We start from the raw sequence: 18089 nt of genomic DNA, 5'->3' as shown, positions 1-18089 counted from the left end.
AGAGGGACATTGGACAAGGGCCTGGAGTGACAGCACACAGGGAATGGCTTCACACTGCCAGAGGGCAGGGTTAGAGAAATTCTCCCCTGGGAGGGTGCTGAGACCCTGGAACAGGGTGCCCAGAGCAGCTGTGGCTGCCCCTGAATCCCTGGAAGTGCCCAAGGCCAGGATGGACAGGGCTTGGGGCATCCTGGGATGGTGGAAGCTGTCCTTGTTCACAGCACAGGGGTTGGAACAAGATGATCTTTCAAATCCCTTCCAACCCAAACCATTCTGTCATTCTGTGAACTTCTTGTAAGGTCAGCAAAGGATCTGGAAAAAATCAGTAGTTCCCTTTCATTCTTTGTACAGCTCCAAATGATTTCCAGTATCACTGGGCCCAGATTCAGACAAGCACTGCACAACCCTCTGGGTCTCATTTCAGGGCTTGGCACTCAGGGCTGAGAGCCAGGGTTATGTTACTGCCCAAACACACTCACTGCATCATCAGCTTCCAGAGCAGAGGAAAGAAAAGCAAAAAAATAATTATCCATCCCTGCCTGCCCTTTCCAAATGATGGCAAATTGAGTAATGAGATCATTTGCTGTTCCTTTTGACTCTGGGATATTTCTTGCTCTGCTGAAGATGTCCAGGTGACCGTAGCAGTTAAAAGCCAGTGACTCTGCCAACGAAAACTTCCAGCATCTCAAACTTCCCCTGTTGCATTTCAGGTGGAACCACCCTTTTCTGGTCACATTTGTGGGAATCACATCCTCTGCCTTCTTTCCTTTCTTCCCATCTTGAGTTTCAGTGCAGATCTGTTTATGTGTTCTGTAAATGTGGTAACTTTGCTTGCTTTCCTGTCAGCCTGCAGCCAGGGGCCAGTTTTATTTGGACAAACATCTGGATGTTTTTCTGTTTGCAGTTGTGGTTCTGGGTGAAGCCCACAGGTGAGCAGTGTACAAAATCTTGACTCTTTCCAGCCTGTCACTTTTTTCTGTCATGTGTTTCAATGCTACATTTTACTGTATTTACCCAACATCCTGTTGCTTTCCCAATTGAGAGTTAAACTCCAAACCGTGCTATGAGGAGATGCTAACTAGGGGTATACAACAGGTTGGAAATCAGGAGGAATTTCTTCATGGAAAGGGTGGTCAGGAATTGGAATGGGCTCCCCATGGAGGTGGTGGAGGTGTCCAAGGAAGGGCTGGACATGGTACTCGGTGCTCTGGGCTGGTGACAAGGTGGGGATGGGTCACAGATTGGATTTGATGATCCTGGAGCTCTTTTCCAACTTTTATGATTCTATGAACTGTGGTTAGGAAGAAAAATAATTTATTGTAAGCTTAAACTTATTCACATTTTGAATGGACTGGAAAAATGCTGCAGTATTTCTGATCAGATTATTAATAAATGTCAAGGTCTTTCAGGTGCTGCCATCTCAGTCAGTAAATCCCTCTCTGAAATCAGCATGGGGCTCTTGGTGCTGCTCTTCTCCAGCTAAAAGACATTTCAGTGCCAGCTGCTAAACTGCTGTTGAATTAAATGAAATTAATTAAACAGAAGAGTGGCCAAGGCACAGCCCTGCACGGCCTTCTGGTGTCTCCAGCTGTATGATGTGGATATTCTCTTGTGGGCTGACCCTAAAGGAAACAGCAGATTGAGTAGAAAAAGTGAATGTCACAGCTATTGTTCCAGGCTCTCTGCATGCTCAGGAAGGCATCACTTAGAGCAAAGTCAGGGGGATTTCTCTTAAGTCCACAAAACTCTGAAGTGCAAGAGATTTTATTGAATCCTTGGGTTCTGATCTTACAAGAAATCTCGAGGAATTGACGCTTGCTTATGTTTTACTTTGGCCCAGGCCAAGACTATGCAAGATACCAGCAATCAAACCCTAAAATCCATACCCTGAAATATTCTCTGCCTGAATGAACAGCCTTTAAACAGCAGAATATTTACTCAAGTCATAATTCCTCATTCTGTACCTGCTGTAGCTGTGACCTGTGCACAAAGACACAAAATGTGCCTCATCTCAGGGGCATCCTGGCCCAGATTTACTGCTTAAGACCCATCAGAAAATCTTCAACAGTGGCAAAGCAGTGCCTGGAGCTGCAGAAAAGTCTGAAATGCTGCTGATAGATCTCTACTCTGCTTTTAATAGGGAGTGAGGTGATCCCTAGCCCAGCCTTGGGTGCAGCAGCAGCAGCAGAGCTGTGTGATGAGAAGAAACTTTCAGCAGTACAATGGGAAATGCTTTCCTGAGCCAACTTTGTTCCCAGTAATTCAGAGTGAGAGCTCTCTATTCTCTGCACAGCCCGATGTCCTCGCCTGTCATGTGGTCAGGCGCATTCTTTCCAGCTCCTTTCATGGCACAAACATTTGGGATGCTCTTGTTGAGCTGTTGTTGCTGCTCTCCCCTCTTTTTGAGGGTTCAGAGGGGGAAGGTGCTGGTCTGGAGTGAACCCCTGGAGCTGGGTTTGGGATCAGCAGCGACCACCGAGGTGTTCCGTGAGGGACATGACCTTCCCAGGACCATTCTCCCTTTCTCCCTACCCTCATTTTTGGGAGAAATGCAGAGGGAAACCAGCATGGGGTGAATGGAGCCTCCACCAGCTTCATGAGGGAGAGCAGGGTGACTTTCAGGGGGTTTTTGTTGCAGGCCATCAGTGCCAGCGTGGTGTGTGGCACAGAGCAGTGAGGCAACGCTGGAATCTGCTAACAATGAGGCTGAGGTGGCTCAGTGCCACCCCAAAACTGCACAGGCATGAGGGTTTTCCTTCAGCCAGCCATGTCCATGCATTTCCTGGAACAGGGACAAGGCCACACAGCTTCAAGCCACCAAAGACAACAGTAAACAAGCTGGGTTGCTGGGTAGGCTCTGAGTTACAAGAGTCAGACACTATTTGTTTCCAGGGAAGGAAAAGGGGAGAAGAAAATCTCTCACCATCAATGCTTTTTCCTGGATCTCACATCCAGGACCACATCCAACCCTCCAGCATCTCCCTGATCCCCTCCCAACAAGCAGCCTGGAAGGACAGAGGTTTTATCCCATTATCCCAATTAAAAAGTCAGGAAAGGGATGGTTAAACACTGTCTCCAAGTCATGTCTTTATTTTGTGCATTTTTTTTTTTTTTAATTTCATCATCTTCTACTGCTCCAAAGGGAGAAACAAACAGCTTTTAGGGAAATGTTTCCATTGAGAAATCCAGCACTGGGGCTGTGTTTTTCCTCCACAGGGGTGAGGAGGGGGAGGAAAAGCATGTGCAGGGATTTCTCTCGTTCCGGTTCCTCCGAAGGAACAGCCCCTCGCAGCACTTCTGGCTCTGGAGGAAACATCTGTGGCCATGGCCACGTTCCTCGGGCAAACCCCCCTGCTTGGGAGCCTGTTGTGTACCAAATGCTTTGATTTCCTGGTTGCCATCTCTTAAAGATTATCTGCCTCCCAGAAAAGGGCAGCATTTCCCATGTTTCCATGTGTAATGTCCGTGATGGCTGCTATAAACACCATGGAACGTTTCCCTGCCCCTCCTCTGACATAGGTAGCAAAATCTCTGCTTTTCATCTTTCAAAGCCCTGCAGAAATGTTTAGGGTCGTGTATCCTGCCATTGTTCTGGGCTGGGCATCCCACTGAAGTGCCTGGGAGAAATGAGTTCAGGATATGGATCTATCTCTGGTCCATCTCTGCTGCGGCCCCAGGAACATCCACATTTTACAGATGGGAAGGCAGAGATGGCTCCTGATAGACTGCAGGCAACTGGTCATTCCCAGCCTTTGGAAAACAACAGGAGGACAGGCCAAAAACTCAGAAAAAGCTCTTAAAAAAAACCCCAACCAAGCCTCTCTTGGGCTCTTCTGTGACAGAACCGATGTTCCCAATGAGGATTTTGATACCTGGAGCATCAGGGTGGCTCTGGGAGCCCTTAATCCCGCTGGTCCTCCTGCTCCAGAACTTCCCACCAAGGTACCCAGCACCTTGGTATGCCAAGGGACAAACCACAGCTCCTGCTCTGGGAGACGAGGCACCAAAGAGAATGTTTTCCCAGAATTTTGCCCCAGGAACATCCACATTTTACAGATGGGAAGGCAGAGATGGCTCCTGATAGACTGCAGGCAACTGCTCATTAGGAGGACAGGCCAAAAACTCAGCAAAAGCTCTCAAAAAACCCCAACCAAATCCCTGCTGGGCTCTTCTGTGTGACAGAAGTGATGTTCCCAACATTTTGTCTCCCAGGGCATACCTGGAACCTTTAATCCCCCTGGTTCTCCTGCTCCAGAGCTTTCCAGCACATGCCAGGGACAAACCACAGCTCCTGTTCTGGGAGACAAGACACAAAACTGAAATTTTCCCCCATATGTGCCACCTCCAGAGGTCTCCCAGTGACACAAATGTGTTATCATCCCCCCATCCCACACTTTGAGCCAAGCCAGGTTTACCTTTCCTTAAAGAATAAATCAAACACACGGGGCAGTTAAATGGGATCAAAAACAGGCCAGGGGGAAAAGAGAAACATTCATGTGGTGAAAGCTGCCACATTTCTAAGCATTACCATACCCATGGCTACCACTCCTTCACATTTCAGAGTGAATAATTGTTCAGACAAGAGCCATACCTGTGTTTGTCCAGAGGGATCTCGTGTTTTCCGAGTGTTTCCAGGCACCTGCCCTGCTCAGGCTCTGCGCTGTGGCATTTCCATCCCTCTGGAGGAGGCAGAGCCTGGAGCTGCTGCTCTGCAGGGACTTCTCTTCACCCCCACACAACTGCTGCAGCAAGTTCTGCTCCAAATGAGCTCCTGGTACCCCAAAGTCCCTGCAAAACTTTCCAGGCCGTGTCATCCTTCTTCCCCAGGTGTGTTTGCTTATTTTTGCAGTAATTAGCCTGAAGCTGAGCTGAGCTACAGAGCTTCACTTTCTGTGCCATTCCAGGGGGTTTTTTTGAGCCTTGCTGCTTTAAATAAAGGAAGGTCTGTGCTCAGGCTCATGTTCTCACTGCTGAAGCCAAGTGGCACTGCCAGTGTCCCCACATCCCTTCCCACGGTTAAACTGAGGTGCTTTGACCTCTGGAATTGCCATTTTCTCTCTGGTGCTCATTCAGAGATCTCTGAGGTGACCTGTAGAAGTTCTGAGGAAAGGAAATCTCTGTTGATGGCACAGTGACTCCCTCAGTGACATTTTCCAAAGGATCTGCAGCTCCCCTGCAAAAATTCCATTAATTTTAAGACTGGAGCTGGAATATTTATCAAAAGTTGGATGAATCAGAGCAACCTGAGATCACAGTGATGGAATGGTTTGGGATGGAAGGGACCTCAAAGCTCATCAAGGCAGGGACACCTTCCACCATCCCAGAGTGCTCCAAGCCCCATCCATCCTGGCCTTGGACAATTCCAGGGATCCAGGGACAGCCACAGCTGCTCTGGGCACCCTGTGAATTTGAGAATTTGGATATTGAGCCAGAAGCTCAATAGGATTTATTCCTTCTGTTGTCTTTTATTAATAATTAACCCACAGGATCATTTAGATTGGAAAATACCCCCTGGGATCATCCAGTCCAACCACTGATAGGAATATTCTGGTTTTAATTCCTTACTGGATTCTGACAGGGAAAGTTACTAAAGAAAACAAGGGAGCCCCATGCCTCTCCTCACTTGTGGAGGCAGTCTGAGAATTTCTAGGAATAACATCAGCCTCCAGCTGCAGAGCTGCACTGGGGGCACCCCCTGCTCCTCAGGGGCTCCTCTCATCCACCTGTTTGATCCCTGAGGATGACTCCTTGTGCAAAGATTCCTTGGCAGGGATAAATCCTCCAGGAGCATCCCAGCACTGCCTTTTCCTGCCGAGCATCAGGCAGGAGTTATGCTTGGAAAGGGAACAGATGTTCAGGTGTGGCCTCCCAAAAGCATTGCAGAAATCAAAGTCCCCTTCCAAAAGTGACAAGAGCTGTTGTTTGATCCCCTGAGGTGCACAGATCTCAAATATTTTGGTTTTGAGAGAGAAATCAGGTGCCTACTGATTCTTATGGATCTCAGCCTTTAGAGCTGCTAAGAACTTGGGGCCAAACTCATCCTTTGGTATCCCAAATACCCATGTAAGGTTCCAGGTGTTGTTCCCACAGGTTAAGTCTCCAAGGTTTTCTGTAAATCTGGATAATCAAGCCCATCTTAGAGCATCCTGTGTCAGGTGCCTGTATCCATGGATTACTCCATGCTTTTCCATGCCAGGTATTCCCATGTGTCCCAGCTGGGCACAGAAAAGGTTTGATCCCAAAGTGCTCCGTTAAGGAGTTTTACCTGGTGTGAAGATGGGATAAAGGGATGTTCCCCCTGAGAGATCCAGATGCCAAAAGGGAAAAATAAAAACAAAATAAATACATTTTTAAGGAGAATTTTTAACATTAATTAATAAAGGAAAAAATCTCAAGCTTTTTAGCATCCACCAGGTGGGGAAAGGCTCCAAACCGGCCCCACATGGATGGGTTTGAAGCCAAATTTTGGGAAAGCCGCGGGCCTGCGCTCCCTGTTCGCTGCCGCCAGGTGGCGCTGCCGCCAAGGGAACGGCACCGCCCCCCAACCCTGGGATCATGGAATCCCACCGGGATCATGGAATCCCACCGGGATCGTCCGAACGTCACCGGGATCTTCAATCCCACCGGGATCGTTCGAACATCACCGGGATCTTCAATCCCACCAGGATCGTCCGAACGTCACCGGGATCTTCAATTCCACCGGGATCGTCCGAATATCACCGGGATCATCCAATCCAACCGGGATTCTCTGAATCCCTCTGGGATCATCTGAATATCACCAGGATCATCCAAATCCCACTGAGATCATCCAATCCCACCCCCCGGAACATCCGAATTGCACTGGGATCGTCCGAATATCACCGGGATCATCCAAATATCATTGGGATCCTCTGAATCCCACCAGGATCTTCAATCCCACCAGGATCATCCAATCCCAGCAGCATCATCCGAATCCCACCGGGATCATCTGAATATCACCAGGATCTTCCAATCCTACCGGGATCATCCAAACCCACCAGATCATCCAATCCCACCCCTGGGATCATCCAGATCCCACCGAGATCATCTAAATCCCAGTGCAATCATCCAAATCCCATCAGGATCATCCAAATCCTACTGGGATCTTCCAACACCCCTGGAATCGTCCAAATCCTACCGGCATCATCCAAACCGACCAGGATCATCCAAATCCCACCAGGATCTTCCAGCACCCCTGGCATCATTCAACTGCTCCAGGATTATCCAAATCCCACTGGGATCTTCCAAACCCCCAAGAATCCCTCAAATCCACTCGGGATTGTCCAGAAGCCCCCAGGATCCCTCAGTCCCCTGGGATCCCTCCAATTCTCCCACAGGATGCTCCAGTCCTTTGGGATCATCCAATGTCCCTGGGGCCCTCCAGAACCCCCAGCATCCCTCCAAACCCCCCAGCATCCCTCCAAACCCCCCGGGATCCTCCAAACACCCGGGATCCCTGAGAGACCCCTCGCCACCATCCCCACCCCGATGCTGCCTCCCAAAAATGCTGCAGATCATCCCGATGTCCCCCCAACAGGGGACCCAGCCCCACATCCCCTCTTCCAGGCCTTCCTTGGGATCCCTGCACTATCCCTGTGCTCCCTCCAGCTCTGTCCCCACGTGGCGCTCACAAACACCCCTGGGGACACGAGCCCACGAGCAGGTGACAGTGGCAGACACAGCTCCAGCTCCATGGGGGCATTGTAGGGATGGGGGGAAACATCCTGGGACGAGCAGAGGGAAGTGCTTTGCCACCAGAATCCCTGCACAAGGCCTGGGGACACCAATGTCCCCTGATCCAGAGGGGACAAACTGCCTGGAGACACCAGGCCCTGTTTGTCATCACACTCCAGAATTTCATCCCTGTAGAAAATTCCTGGGCAATTCCATCCCTGTAGAAAGTTCCTGGGCTGCACAGGGCATCAGCAATAAGAAGCTGTTTCCTGAAGTAGAAATGCCAAAACACCCCAGGAAAATGGGTTGTATTTCCTAAGGATTGGGATGGGAGGGATGAGAAGCAGGGAGCAGCTCACTGGTGCTGAGCTGAGCCACAGCAGCTGAGCACAGCCAGATCTGAGCCTTTCCAGCAGCAAATCCCACATTTCTGAGCAAACCCTGCCTTGCTGCTCTCCCAGGGCTCCCACAGCATTTCTGGGCAAGTTTGTCCCTCCTAACCTCCTCCCAGAGCTCATCACTCCTGGAAAAGCACAAGCAGCTTGGGGTTTGCCATCCCCTGGGACTGAAAATACTGGGAAAAACCCCGTTGGGCTTTTGCAGATGGAGAGCTGGGGGGGCGTGCAGGAGCTTGGGGGGTTTTTGCAGGAGCTGGGAGGGGTTTGCAGGAGCTGGGGGTGGCAGGAGCTGTGAGTTTTGCAGGATCTGGGGGGGTTTTGAAGGAGATGGGGCGTTGCAGGATCTGGGGGTTGCAGGAGCTGGGGGGGGATTTTGAAGGATCTGGGGGGTTGCAGGAGCCGGGGGGTTTTGTTCTCTCCTGGCTGCTGGAGGGCTCTGGGATGGAGAGCTCCTGTTTAGACTGCGCTCACTGGCTTGAGGAATATGTGGCGTCCCCGGAATGCAGCTGCTCTGTTTTTCCAGGTTTGGAAAGCCACGGGAGGGAGAGGAATGAATCACATCAGGCTTTGGTGGGGAGCAGATACGAACCCCTGCGAGCTGGGCCCGAGCCTCACAAGGTGCTGCCTGCCCTTCCCAGCCTCCAGCAGCACCAAATGCCAAGGAGGACCCAAAATCAACCCAAAGGGATGGAAACAAACCTTGGGAATGACAGTGGCATTTCAAGGAGCTGAGCTCCCAACCACGGACCATTGTTGAAGCCAAACCTAGCACAGATATTTGCTTCAGGAGTAAAAAACCCTCTGGTTTCAGCTCGGACCTAAAAGGATGGAGACAACGTGTTCACCTCCAAGAGGGACGGGCAGGGATCTGGGAAAGATCGGCCCAGAAAAGCATAAAAATAGGGAAAACCAATAATGCTGAAGGCAGATTGCTGCTGGCTTAAAGAGATCTAAACAGAGATTTAAAAAACCCCAAAAACATTAACAAAATTTAATAAAAAAACACCCAAAACGCCACAATGCTCCTCAAAAAAACCCCCCACAAAACAACAATAAAAAACTCACTCTGAAAAGGCCTCCCCAACTCTAATAAAACCTTGTCTTAATTACAATAATATTATAAATTTCTCCCTTGTTACAGCGAACTTGGATTTTAATTAAGCTGATTCCAGAGCTGGGCTAATTAGTGTGCAGTGATTAAATTTCCCTCTATAAAGGCAGAAATCCACAACCACATAATCAGATTAATTCGCCTGCATCTCTTTTTTATGGGCATTGATATTGAATATTAATAGAGACAGATTGGTCCACGAATTAAAGCAAAAAATTCTGGATACTGGAGGATCCTGAATTAACCCAAATCCCCCCAAATTTTGCAGGAAAATACCGATATTTAAATGCAGATTTATCACTGCCCCGTGCACGATGTTGATCTGCTTTATTTTTATTCCTGTTTATTAATTCCTAATAATTTGGGTTAATTGGGTAAATTTCCCTCAATTTTATGAATTTTTATTTCTTTTTCACGCGGGGAAAAGCCCGCGGGAAGTTTCCTGCCGGGTCGGAAAATTCCCGGGATGGAAAAGGAGGAAAAAGGAGCCGCGGGCTCCATCCCGGCAGCCTCACGCCTGGAATTCGAGGGAGAGGCAAAGAGCTGTCAAAGAGAGCCTTTCGCCTTGGAAAAAAATGGAATAATCCTAAGAATAAAAAGCTAAAAATAAAAAGCACCGCCGCTTTTCCTCCTTCTGCATTTCAATATCCTCAACTGAAATATTTCCCAGCAGAGAAATTGGCAACCAGGACTCCTCGAAGGTGAAAAAACCCTAAAAAGTCGATTTTGAGTCTGTGCCGGGATGGGGAATTACTGCCCGAGGGTTTGCAGGGCTGGACTCCTCATTAATTAAGCTTAATTACACCGCATGCTCGTTTATTTGCTGCTCATACAATCGTGAAGCCCATGTACAAATAACATACAGGTTTTATTTCGGGATTTTTTTTTCCTTTGGGGACAAAACGTACACAAAAAAAAAAAAAAGGCGAAAAAATCAAAAACAAAACAAACCCACATAATTACAATTTTATACAGTGCAGAAAGAATTAAAATAGGTGTCACCGAACTGTACAACGTCAAGGTGGAAAAAAAAAAATAGAGAGGGGAGGGAGGGGAATAATCCTTCATTATATATATATTTCTATAAAAACATATGGAGGATTGTCTTTACACAGAGACCACGGTCGCTTGCAAATTTACAAAGGTTAACTAAAAAAACTCAAATCTATATGGCAAATATTGCCAACAGAGATTCCCCGATTTAATACTGATCAACTGAGACTATTTGTGTCTCGATTATTAGCAACAACAACAACAACAAAAAAAAAGAATTGTAGAATAAATAACAGGATGAGCATGGCTGTCTCTTTCCAAAGTGCCTTGTTCTCTCTGCATAGGGTCTGATCCTGCAGTCTTTATGCAGGCAAAAAAACCAAAATTCATAGTTCCAAAAAATCCCTCTGAGAGATTTTTTTGCCCGCTGGGTGTTGGCCGGCAAGAAAAAAAAAAAAAAAAAAAAAGGAAGGAAAATAGGAAAATATTTTTTTTAAGTATTTTTCCGGGCTCGAAGTGAGACGGCACCGAGGGGATTTGAGTTCGGGGTCTTTTCCAGCCCCCGCAGCCCGAGCCGGTGGCATCGCTCACCGCCAACTCCCAAACTGAGTTTGCAATTTCTTTTTTTGAAAGAAGCATCAAAACCTCATTTGGCAAAGCCTCACCCCAAACTCGCAGCCGGGGCTTTCGGGACGGACGGGGGGGCTGCTTTTGCTTTCTCCTCCATCCCTCCCCGAGCAGAAGAAGGCACAGACGCTGCGGGCTCGACGCTCAGCTCGCTCCCGGGGCCGCACTCCGCTCTTCTCCCGCCGCTTCCCGGAGCTCCGGTCCGTCCCTGCTGCCCGAAGCCAGGCTGGGACATGGGACGTGGGACATGGGACACCCCCCTGGCACCCCGAGCGTCCTGGGGGATGCTCAGCCCCAGGAGCGGGGTTTGTCCGGCCCGGCTCACATAACGCACGGCTTGATGTCCTGGTATGTCACTTGTTGGTGGTAATAGGAGCCGCTGCCCGCTGAATGCATGGAGGAGGAGGCCATGGCGTTGAAAGAGAAGACGAATTCCTTTCTGTCGCACATGCTCGGAGACTGCGAGTGATACCGCGGGATGCCTGCGGGACGGGGGAGACACGGTCAGCAGCGCCAAGAGCTTCAGCAGGGGAGGGTGAAAAACTCGGCATGGGGTTGAAAAAAAAAAATCCCAAGGACCCAACCCGCCCGCACGGCCCGCTCCGAGCGCGGATTTGGGGCTGTTTTGGCACATCGCGGGTGCGGGCAGGTGCGGCAGAGAGCCCCGCCGGCCCGGCACGGCGAGTCCCTGCCCGGCCCGAGGGCACTGCGAGGACAAGGGATTTGCGTTGGGTTTAGGGGTTTTTTTGTTTTGTTTTGTTTCAACACTTCGATTTATTTTCTTTCGCCCCGGCTGATTTTCCCATCGCCTCGGCCCGTGCGGAAAATCCGCCGGGCGCGGAGCGGGGCAGCTCCGGGAGGAGGCCGGGGCCGAGAGCCGCCGGGAGCGGGGCTGTTCCCACCGCTCCTGCCGCCACCTCGGCATGGAAAAGCGCCCCGGGAATTGGGGGTGCGCTGGGCAGGGGGTGCCCTGCCCCGGAGCGCTCCCGCCGCTCCTTTGGGTGATAATCTGAGCGTTTCGGTGAAGGCCGCGCACGGGCCCGGCGGCTCCTCGGGGCGGATTCCCAGCTCCGTGTTCCAGAGGCCCTGGATGCGCTGAGCTCCGGGAAGTGCCCCGGGGCAGGAGGGTGCCCGTAGTGGGCACTGCCCAGCCCGGCCGGGACTGCGCTCTGCCCGGGTTCTGCAGCTCCGGCCCGGCCCGGCTGATGCTTTTCCCCCGTTTCGCTTTGTGATTTTGGCCCATTTGTTCTCTGCTTTCAGAGCCGTTCCTGTCAAGCCCGTCCCGCTCCCCAGAAGGCCCGGGGTGATGGGCAGGGACCCCCAAATCTGCCCCATCACCGCCGGGGTCCCCACAGCCACAGCACCCCGAGGGGAATTTGGGCAGCAAAGCGAAACCCAGCGCTGGCCTCGTCCCTTCCGAGGCCTCTTCCCGGCCAAACACCATCTCCACTCCAAGACCCAGGGCAAATGCAGCCCCGACAGCTCCAGGGACGAGACCGAGCCGGGGTTTTGGGGTGCGGGAGGATGTGGGGGTCCGGCCCGCCGGCTTCGGCTTGGGCGGCGGATGGAGGGAGGTGATGGGCCTGGAAAACACGGCCTTGAGACGTGTGAAAAACACAGCTGACGGCGGGGAAGGGGCCGGGATGGCACGGGGTGGCATGGCGCGGGTGGTGGACCACCCCATGGGGAATTCCTGCCTTTTCCCTCCAAGTGCCCATGGAGGTGGGAGAGCCCAAGGGAGCATTCCCGGCCTCTCCTTCCCGCAGCTCCCCGCTGCCTCAGCCCACCGGCCTTAGGCCTGGGGCGGCCCTGGACGTGAAGCAGCCGCCGGGAGGAGCGGAGCCCCGGCCCCGGCAGAGCCCCGACGGGCGCCCGGCTGCCCCCGGGAAAGGAAGCGAGGGCAAGGCATCTTCCGCTCGGAACCAGCATTAAAACCGCCCAGAAGCGGGATCCCGGCCGGCAGCGGCACCGCCGGGATCCAGGCGGGGCCCGCAGCCCCGGCCGGCCCCAGTGGCCGCGGTCGCGGATGCGCCCCACGCGTGGCCGCGCCTTACCTTGGAGGTCGGCGGTGTTGTGGCTGTTCTGGTGCAGGTAGGGCTGGTCCAGGGAGTGCGTGGAGAGGCTGGAGGAGAGCGGGTTTGCCGTGGGGTTGCAGGGCGACAGGGGCTGCTGCTTGATGTAGGACGCGCCGGTGTTGAGGGCCGCCGAGGCGCTGGGCGCCCACGCCGAGGCCGAGCTGGAGTAAACCGAGTGCGGCTCCATCACGCCGCCGGCGGGGAGCAACGGGGATGCGGGCACGGAGCTGTCGTGGTGCGGGTATTCCCCGGCCGAGGAGCCGGTGCAGCCGCCCATGTAGGTGTGCCCACCGTTGGCGGGCAGGTGGGGCACGGAGTGTCCCGCCAGGCCCATCCCCTCCACGTTGCTGGACAAATGCCCGTTCATCATGCCCAAGCCCCCTTCGAGGGACAGGCTGTTGGGAGGGCAGGAGAGCCCGCCGGCCGAGCCCTGGAAGCCGTAGCTGTCGGGGAGGTGGTTGAAGCTGAGCCCGTTCATCATGCTGTACATGGGCTTCAGCGCCTGGCATTTCCTCCGGAACCCGCGGGGCCGGCGGCGGAACGAGCCCTCCTCGAACATGAACTCGCTGGCCGGGTCGATGGTCCAGTAGTGGCCCTTGCCCGGGCGTCCCAAGCCCTTGGGCAGCTTGATGAAGCACTCGTTGAGCGAGAGGTTGTGGCGCACCGAGTTTTTCCAGCCCTGGTAGGAGCCTCGGAAGAAAGGGAAGCGGCTCTGCAAGAACTGGTAGATCTCGCTGAGGGTCAGGCGTTTGGAGGGAGAGCTCTGGATAGCCATGACGATGAGGGCGATGTAGGAATAAGGCGGCTTCTCCGGCCGCCGGATCCCCGCGTTCGTCTTCTTCGCCTTGGGGCCGCCGCTGCCCGGGGCCCCGCCGCTGCCCGGGGCGCTGCCGGCCGCGCCGCCGGTCCCCGCGGAGGCGGCGTCCATGGCCGAGCTCTGCGGCTGCTTCTCAGCCACGGAGGACATGGGGCCGTAGCTGCTCTGCACCGGAGGAGGAGGGGGCTGAGAGGACAGAGCCTGCTGCGCTTCTGCAGTCATCTACGGCCAGCTCCGCGGCGGCCAGCCCCAGCCCCGGCCCTCCTCCGCCGCCCCCCCAGCGCCCCCGCAAAAGGCCGCGCTGCTGGGGGCTCGCCGCCACTCACCCACCGCCCTCCCTCCGGCGTCCTCCCGGCCCCCCGGCGGCTTCGCTTTCCACCGGGAGACTTCACCCCTCCGTGGATAAACAAATGGAAGCGACGACACCCCCCACCCCCCCCCCTTTGCCTCCTCCTCCTCCTCCCACTTTATCCCTAAATCCGAGCGCGGCTGCAGAAGGCGAGCGAGAGGCGGAGGGTCGGGGGGGCCCGCAGGGAGGCGGGATGGGGGGGCGGGTGGAAGCGAGCTGAGCTCGGCTGCTGCGAGAGAGGAGCCGGGGCCGCCGCCCGCGCCTGCCCCGCTGCCCCTCGCCGCGCCGGGCTCCCGGAGCCGCCGCCGTCCCCTCCGGAGGCTTTAGCTGGGCTGGCGCTGCCGCTGCTGCGGGGAGCTGCTTCCCATCGCGGTGGCTGTCGAGTCTGCCCCCGGTCCCGCCGCTCGCCTTCTACTTTATCTCTCGCAGCGGCGTCTGCCGCTCCTTGACAGACGTAAGCGCGGAGCGGAGATCCCCGCCCCGAGCCGCTCCCCCCCGCCCTCCCGGGCGGCCCCTCCGCCGCCTCGTGCCGGCCCCCTCCGCCGCCGCTCCCCGCTGGTGGGCAGCTTTTAAAGAGCCCTTTCCACGCCGCCCTGCCCCACCCGGGGGGGCTGCACGCCGCGCCCCTGCCCGCCGCGGAGGGCACCGCGCGTGTATGTCGGTGTGTCTGTGTGATTTATGCCACGCGTGACCGCGACGCGCCGTGCGGCTCCTCCATCCCCTCCCTGCCTCCTTCCCAGCCCTGCAAAGCACGGGATGGGCCCCACGGGCTGTGGAAGGGCTGCGGGCAGCGCGGAGGTTCCGCGAGTGGCGTGGGGCAGGGCGGCGCTGCCCGGCCTCGGGCTCCGCGCTGCGCGCAGCTTCACCCACTTCAAACCCCCTCTTCGTGCGCTCTTTTTAAGCTCGGCGGGCCCGGGCAGGATGTTTATACTGCGCAATGTAAACACGGGCTCGGGGGTGCTTTAATAAAAAGAAATCGGCGAAAACTCCCGCTGCCTCGCGAAATGCCCTTTTCTGCCTCCGCCGCTGCTCCGGGGCCCGGAACGGGCTTCGGACCCCTCGGCTGCTCCGAGGCTGCTTTAGGGATGAGGGTGGGTTCGTTTGTTTTGGGTTGTTTGGGGTTTTTTTTCAGGGGGGTGTATATAAATCTGTGCTGGAGTTTGGCGGCTCCGTGCCCGGAGTTTGACGCTCAGCTCCGGCGGTGCCACGGGCACACGCGGCGGGTGGGGGGCAGGAGAATAAACAGCCGGAGGGGTAGAGACCCCCTTTTCTCATTCACCTCTCCCCCAAAATCCGCCTCTTTGAGCACCGTGCCGCCGGCAGAGCTGTCACTCGAGGTAAGTCGCTTGAAACCTTTGTCACCTTGTCGCGGCCCGCGCGTGGAGAGCTGCGCGGTGCGGGGGGCGGCATCGTGGGTGGGCACGGGGCAAGGAACCTGGGCTCTCAGGGCTGCCGGTGTGCCGGCTGCTGCCGCCTGATCCCTCCCGACACTGGGGAAAAGAAAAGAGAAAGGAAAAGGGGGAAAAAAAACCCAGCCCTTCCCCCCTCACCCCCGTTGCAGGCCTCGCCGCAGGGCTGTGGGCGCATCCCTGAGCAAAGAGAGAGAGAGGGGACACCCCCCTCGCCAAGCCCCTCGTTTTCCAGCTTCGCTTTTCAAGGTTTTAATGATAATTTAATACCTTTTAAAGGAAAGATAGGCACCGATCGGGTTTCCAAACTCCCTCCGCGTTATTGGCGAGCAGTTGTGAGCAGCCTCCGGGGCGCCTGGCACATCTGTGGTGCGACCAAGAGGGGTTTCACATCAGGGTTTTCTTTTTTCTTTTTTTTTAATTTTACCTTTCTATCCTTCCCCCTCCTCTCTTTCCCCCCCTTTTCGAGAGAAAAAAAATCATCCTGCAGACAGCACCGGCCCTCCCGTTCCCGGTGCAAACGGGCCCGGGACAGGCACGGGAGAGCTCTGGGCAAGCCCCGGGCCGGGGGCAGGTAGCCAAGGAGGAGGTGGGAGGAGGTTGGGACAGTTATTTCTGGAGCTTTTCCCCGGTGGAGGAGGAGAATGAGCAGCTCCGGCTGCTCCCTCTGCGCGTGGAGCAGGGTGGCTGCTCGGGAAGCGGGGAAAGCACCCCAAAAATCACTTTTTTTGGGAAGCAATTACTTTTCCCGGGGCTTACATCCCCGAGCAGGCTGGTGCAGCATATTCCCTCTGCTTCTCGCTGCATTTCTTTTTATTTTTGCTGTGGGAGCGCATCTCTGACCCTGAGCTTTGCTCCGCATCGAATGTTCCCCCCCGACTCGCGAAAAGGGTGGATTTCTTTGCTTTCTATCACTCTGCCACCGAATCTCCCCGATCTGCCCCCAAAACATCCGAGGATGGAGCTCTAAATACAGCACAAAGCGCCCGTGGAAAAATCCCGTTCAAATAGTTTGCCACCGGCAGTGTTTCCACGAGGAAATAAAACACCTCCGAGTTAAAAAACCCGAAACTCTCCGTGGAAATCAAATTGCTTCCCCTCAAAGAAAATCAGTTCCTTCACGAGTGCCCTTTCCCCCTCTCGCAATATCTTTTAGAAAGGGGAAGATTTGGTTTCCGATGCATTTATTACAGCTAACAAAAGTTAAAAATGGGAATATCTCGCTCCGGGTCCTATAGGCCTCGTCGTGGGAATTGCAGAAATGTTGGGGGGTTTCAATCCGAGCGCACGAGTTGGGGAAAGGAGAGTTTTGGGGAGGAAAAGCCTGGTGTACGACCAGGAGGAGGAGGAGGATGGTGTGGGGGAAAACGGGGCTCGCTTTTGGTGTTGTCTGCTCGTGATTTGGGTGGATTAATCGGGTCCTCCCCAGCCCCCGACGGGCAGAGATTAAAAGAAGGGAGAAAAAGAAGAAACGACAAAAATTAAATTATCATCTGTCGCAATTAGCCTCTCCCATCCCGTTCGGAGCCGCTTTCCCGACCCCGCCAACACCCCCGGCCCCGCTGCGCTTCCCACCCGGCTCCTTCCCTCCCCCTGCCCGAAACTCGGGCCGTGTTTTGTGTAAAAATAGACAAATCCGAGCTTTCTTCCTTTTCCTGCGCCCAAGGTATTTTTCCTAGCTAATTGCTTAAGTGAAGTCAACTCGGCGAGCAGGCCGGTGTAACCCGAGGATGGAAATGGATCTAGGTGGGATTGTGAGAGGCGGGCTGGGTGCTGCTCCGACAGGGGCCGGGGTGTTCCTGCGAGCCCGGACCACCCAGGGCGAGGGGAGTGACCGCCCCGTGTCCCCCTCCCCGCTGTCCTGCTTTGCATTAACACCACCCGCGGGACCCCCCCTGTTCCCCAGCACCAGCCTTTTCTCCTCGGCTGCTTTGGGGTTTTTTTTGTTGGTTTTTTTTATTTTTTTTTTAGTCGCTGCCATCCCCGTGGCCGCTGGCCCCAAATCCGCGGCGAATTGATCCCTAAATGTTTATTTAAAGGCGAGGGGGTGCGTTCGAGCGAGGGGGTCGAGGATAGAGGGAGGAGAGCTGGAAGAACCGAGGGAGAGATGTTTTTAGGGAGACGCACGCATACCCCGAATTTTTTTGCGGGTCCATCGCACGGCAACGCTTTGCCCCACGCGTGGGACCTTTCCCAGTCCCAGCCTTGGCCTCTCGCATTCCGGGAGGCAAAACCCCTTCTCCAGGGCCGAACCTGGAGAAGATTTTGGGAGAGCAGAAACCGAAATTGGGAGCGCAGCAGAGCTGCCCGAGTGTCTGAGGCGGCTGCGGGGAGGTGCGGGCTGGCTGTCACCGCCGTGCGTCAGGCAGAAGTTCAGGCTTTGGTCAGAAAGGGAAAAAAAAAAATTTTAAAAAAAATCTGAATCTCCCCCTTTTTGTCTCCCTTTTCCCCCCTCTGCCCGTCCCGAGTCTCCCCCCGCCCTTCAAGCCCAGATTTTCCATGACGTCCTTCAGTGAAATATTGCAGCACAGGAATTTACAGCCTTCTTCAGCTCGGGATTTTTTTTGCTGTGCAGTTTTTCTGGCAGGACGCGGTCCCTGCAATACAAATCGGTTCCA

The 18089-nt window shown here is 54.4% G+C and overlaps 1 protein-coding gene across 1 annotated transcript; it reads right to left on the bottom strand.

The window, feature by feature from the left end:
- Positions 1–10965: 10965 nt before the first annotated feature.
- FOXF1 (forkhead box F1) lies at positions 10966–14072 on the bottom strand. Its single transcript, XM_041458835.1, has 2 exons — positions 12876–14072; positions 10966–11303 (listed from the first exon to the last, which is right to left on the bottom strand). Exons 1-2 carry the CDS (start codon positions 13933–13935, stop codon positions 11143–11145), a joined length of 1221 nt encoding a protein of 406 aa, XP_041314769.1. The 5' UTR covers positions 13936–14072; the 3' UTR covers positions 10966–11142.
- Positions 14073–18089: the final 4017 nt, after the last annotated feature.

This window comes from Pyrgilauda ruficollis, unplaced genomic scaffold (assembly GCF_017590135.1).
Source record: "Pyrgilauda ruficollis isolate IOZ18807 unplaced genomic scaffold, ASM1759013v1 scaffold13, whole genome shotgun sequence".
In the NCBI taxonomy this organism is placed as follows: Eukaryota; Metazoa; Chordata; class Aves; order Passeriformes; family Passeridae; genus Pyrgilauda; species Pyrgilauda ruficollis.
This window is presented reverse-complemented; position numbering and strand designations above follow the sequence as displayed.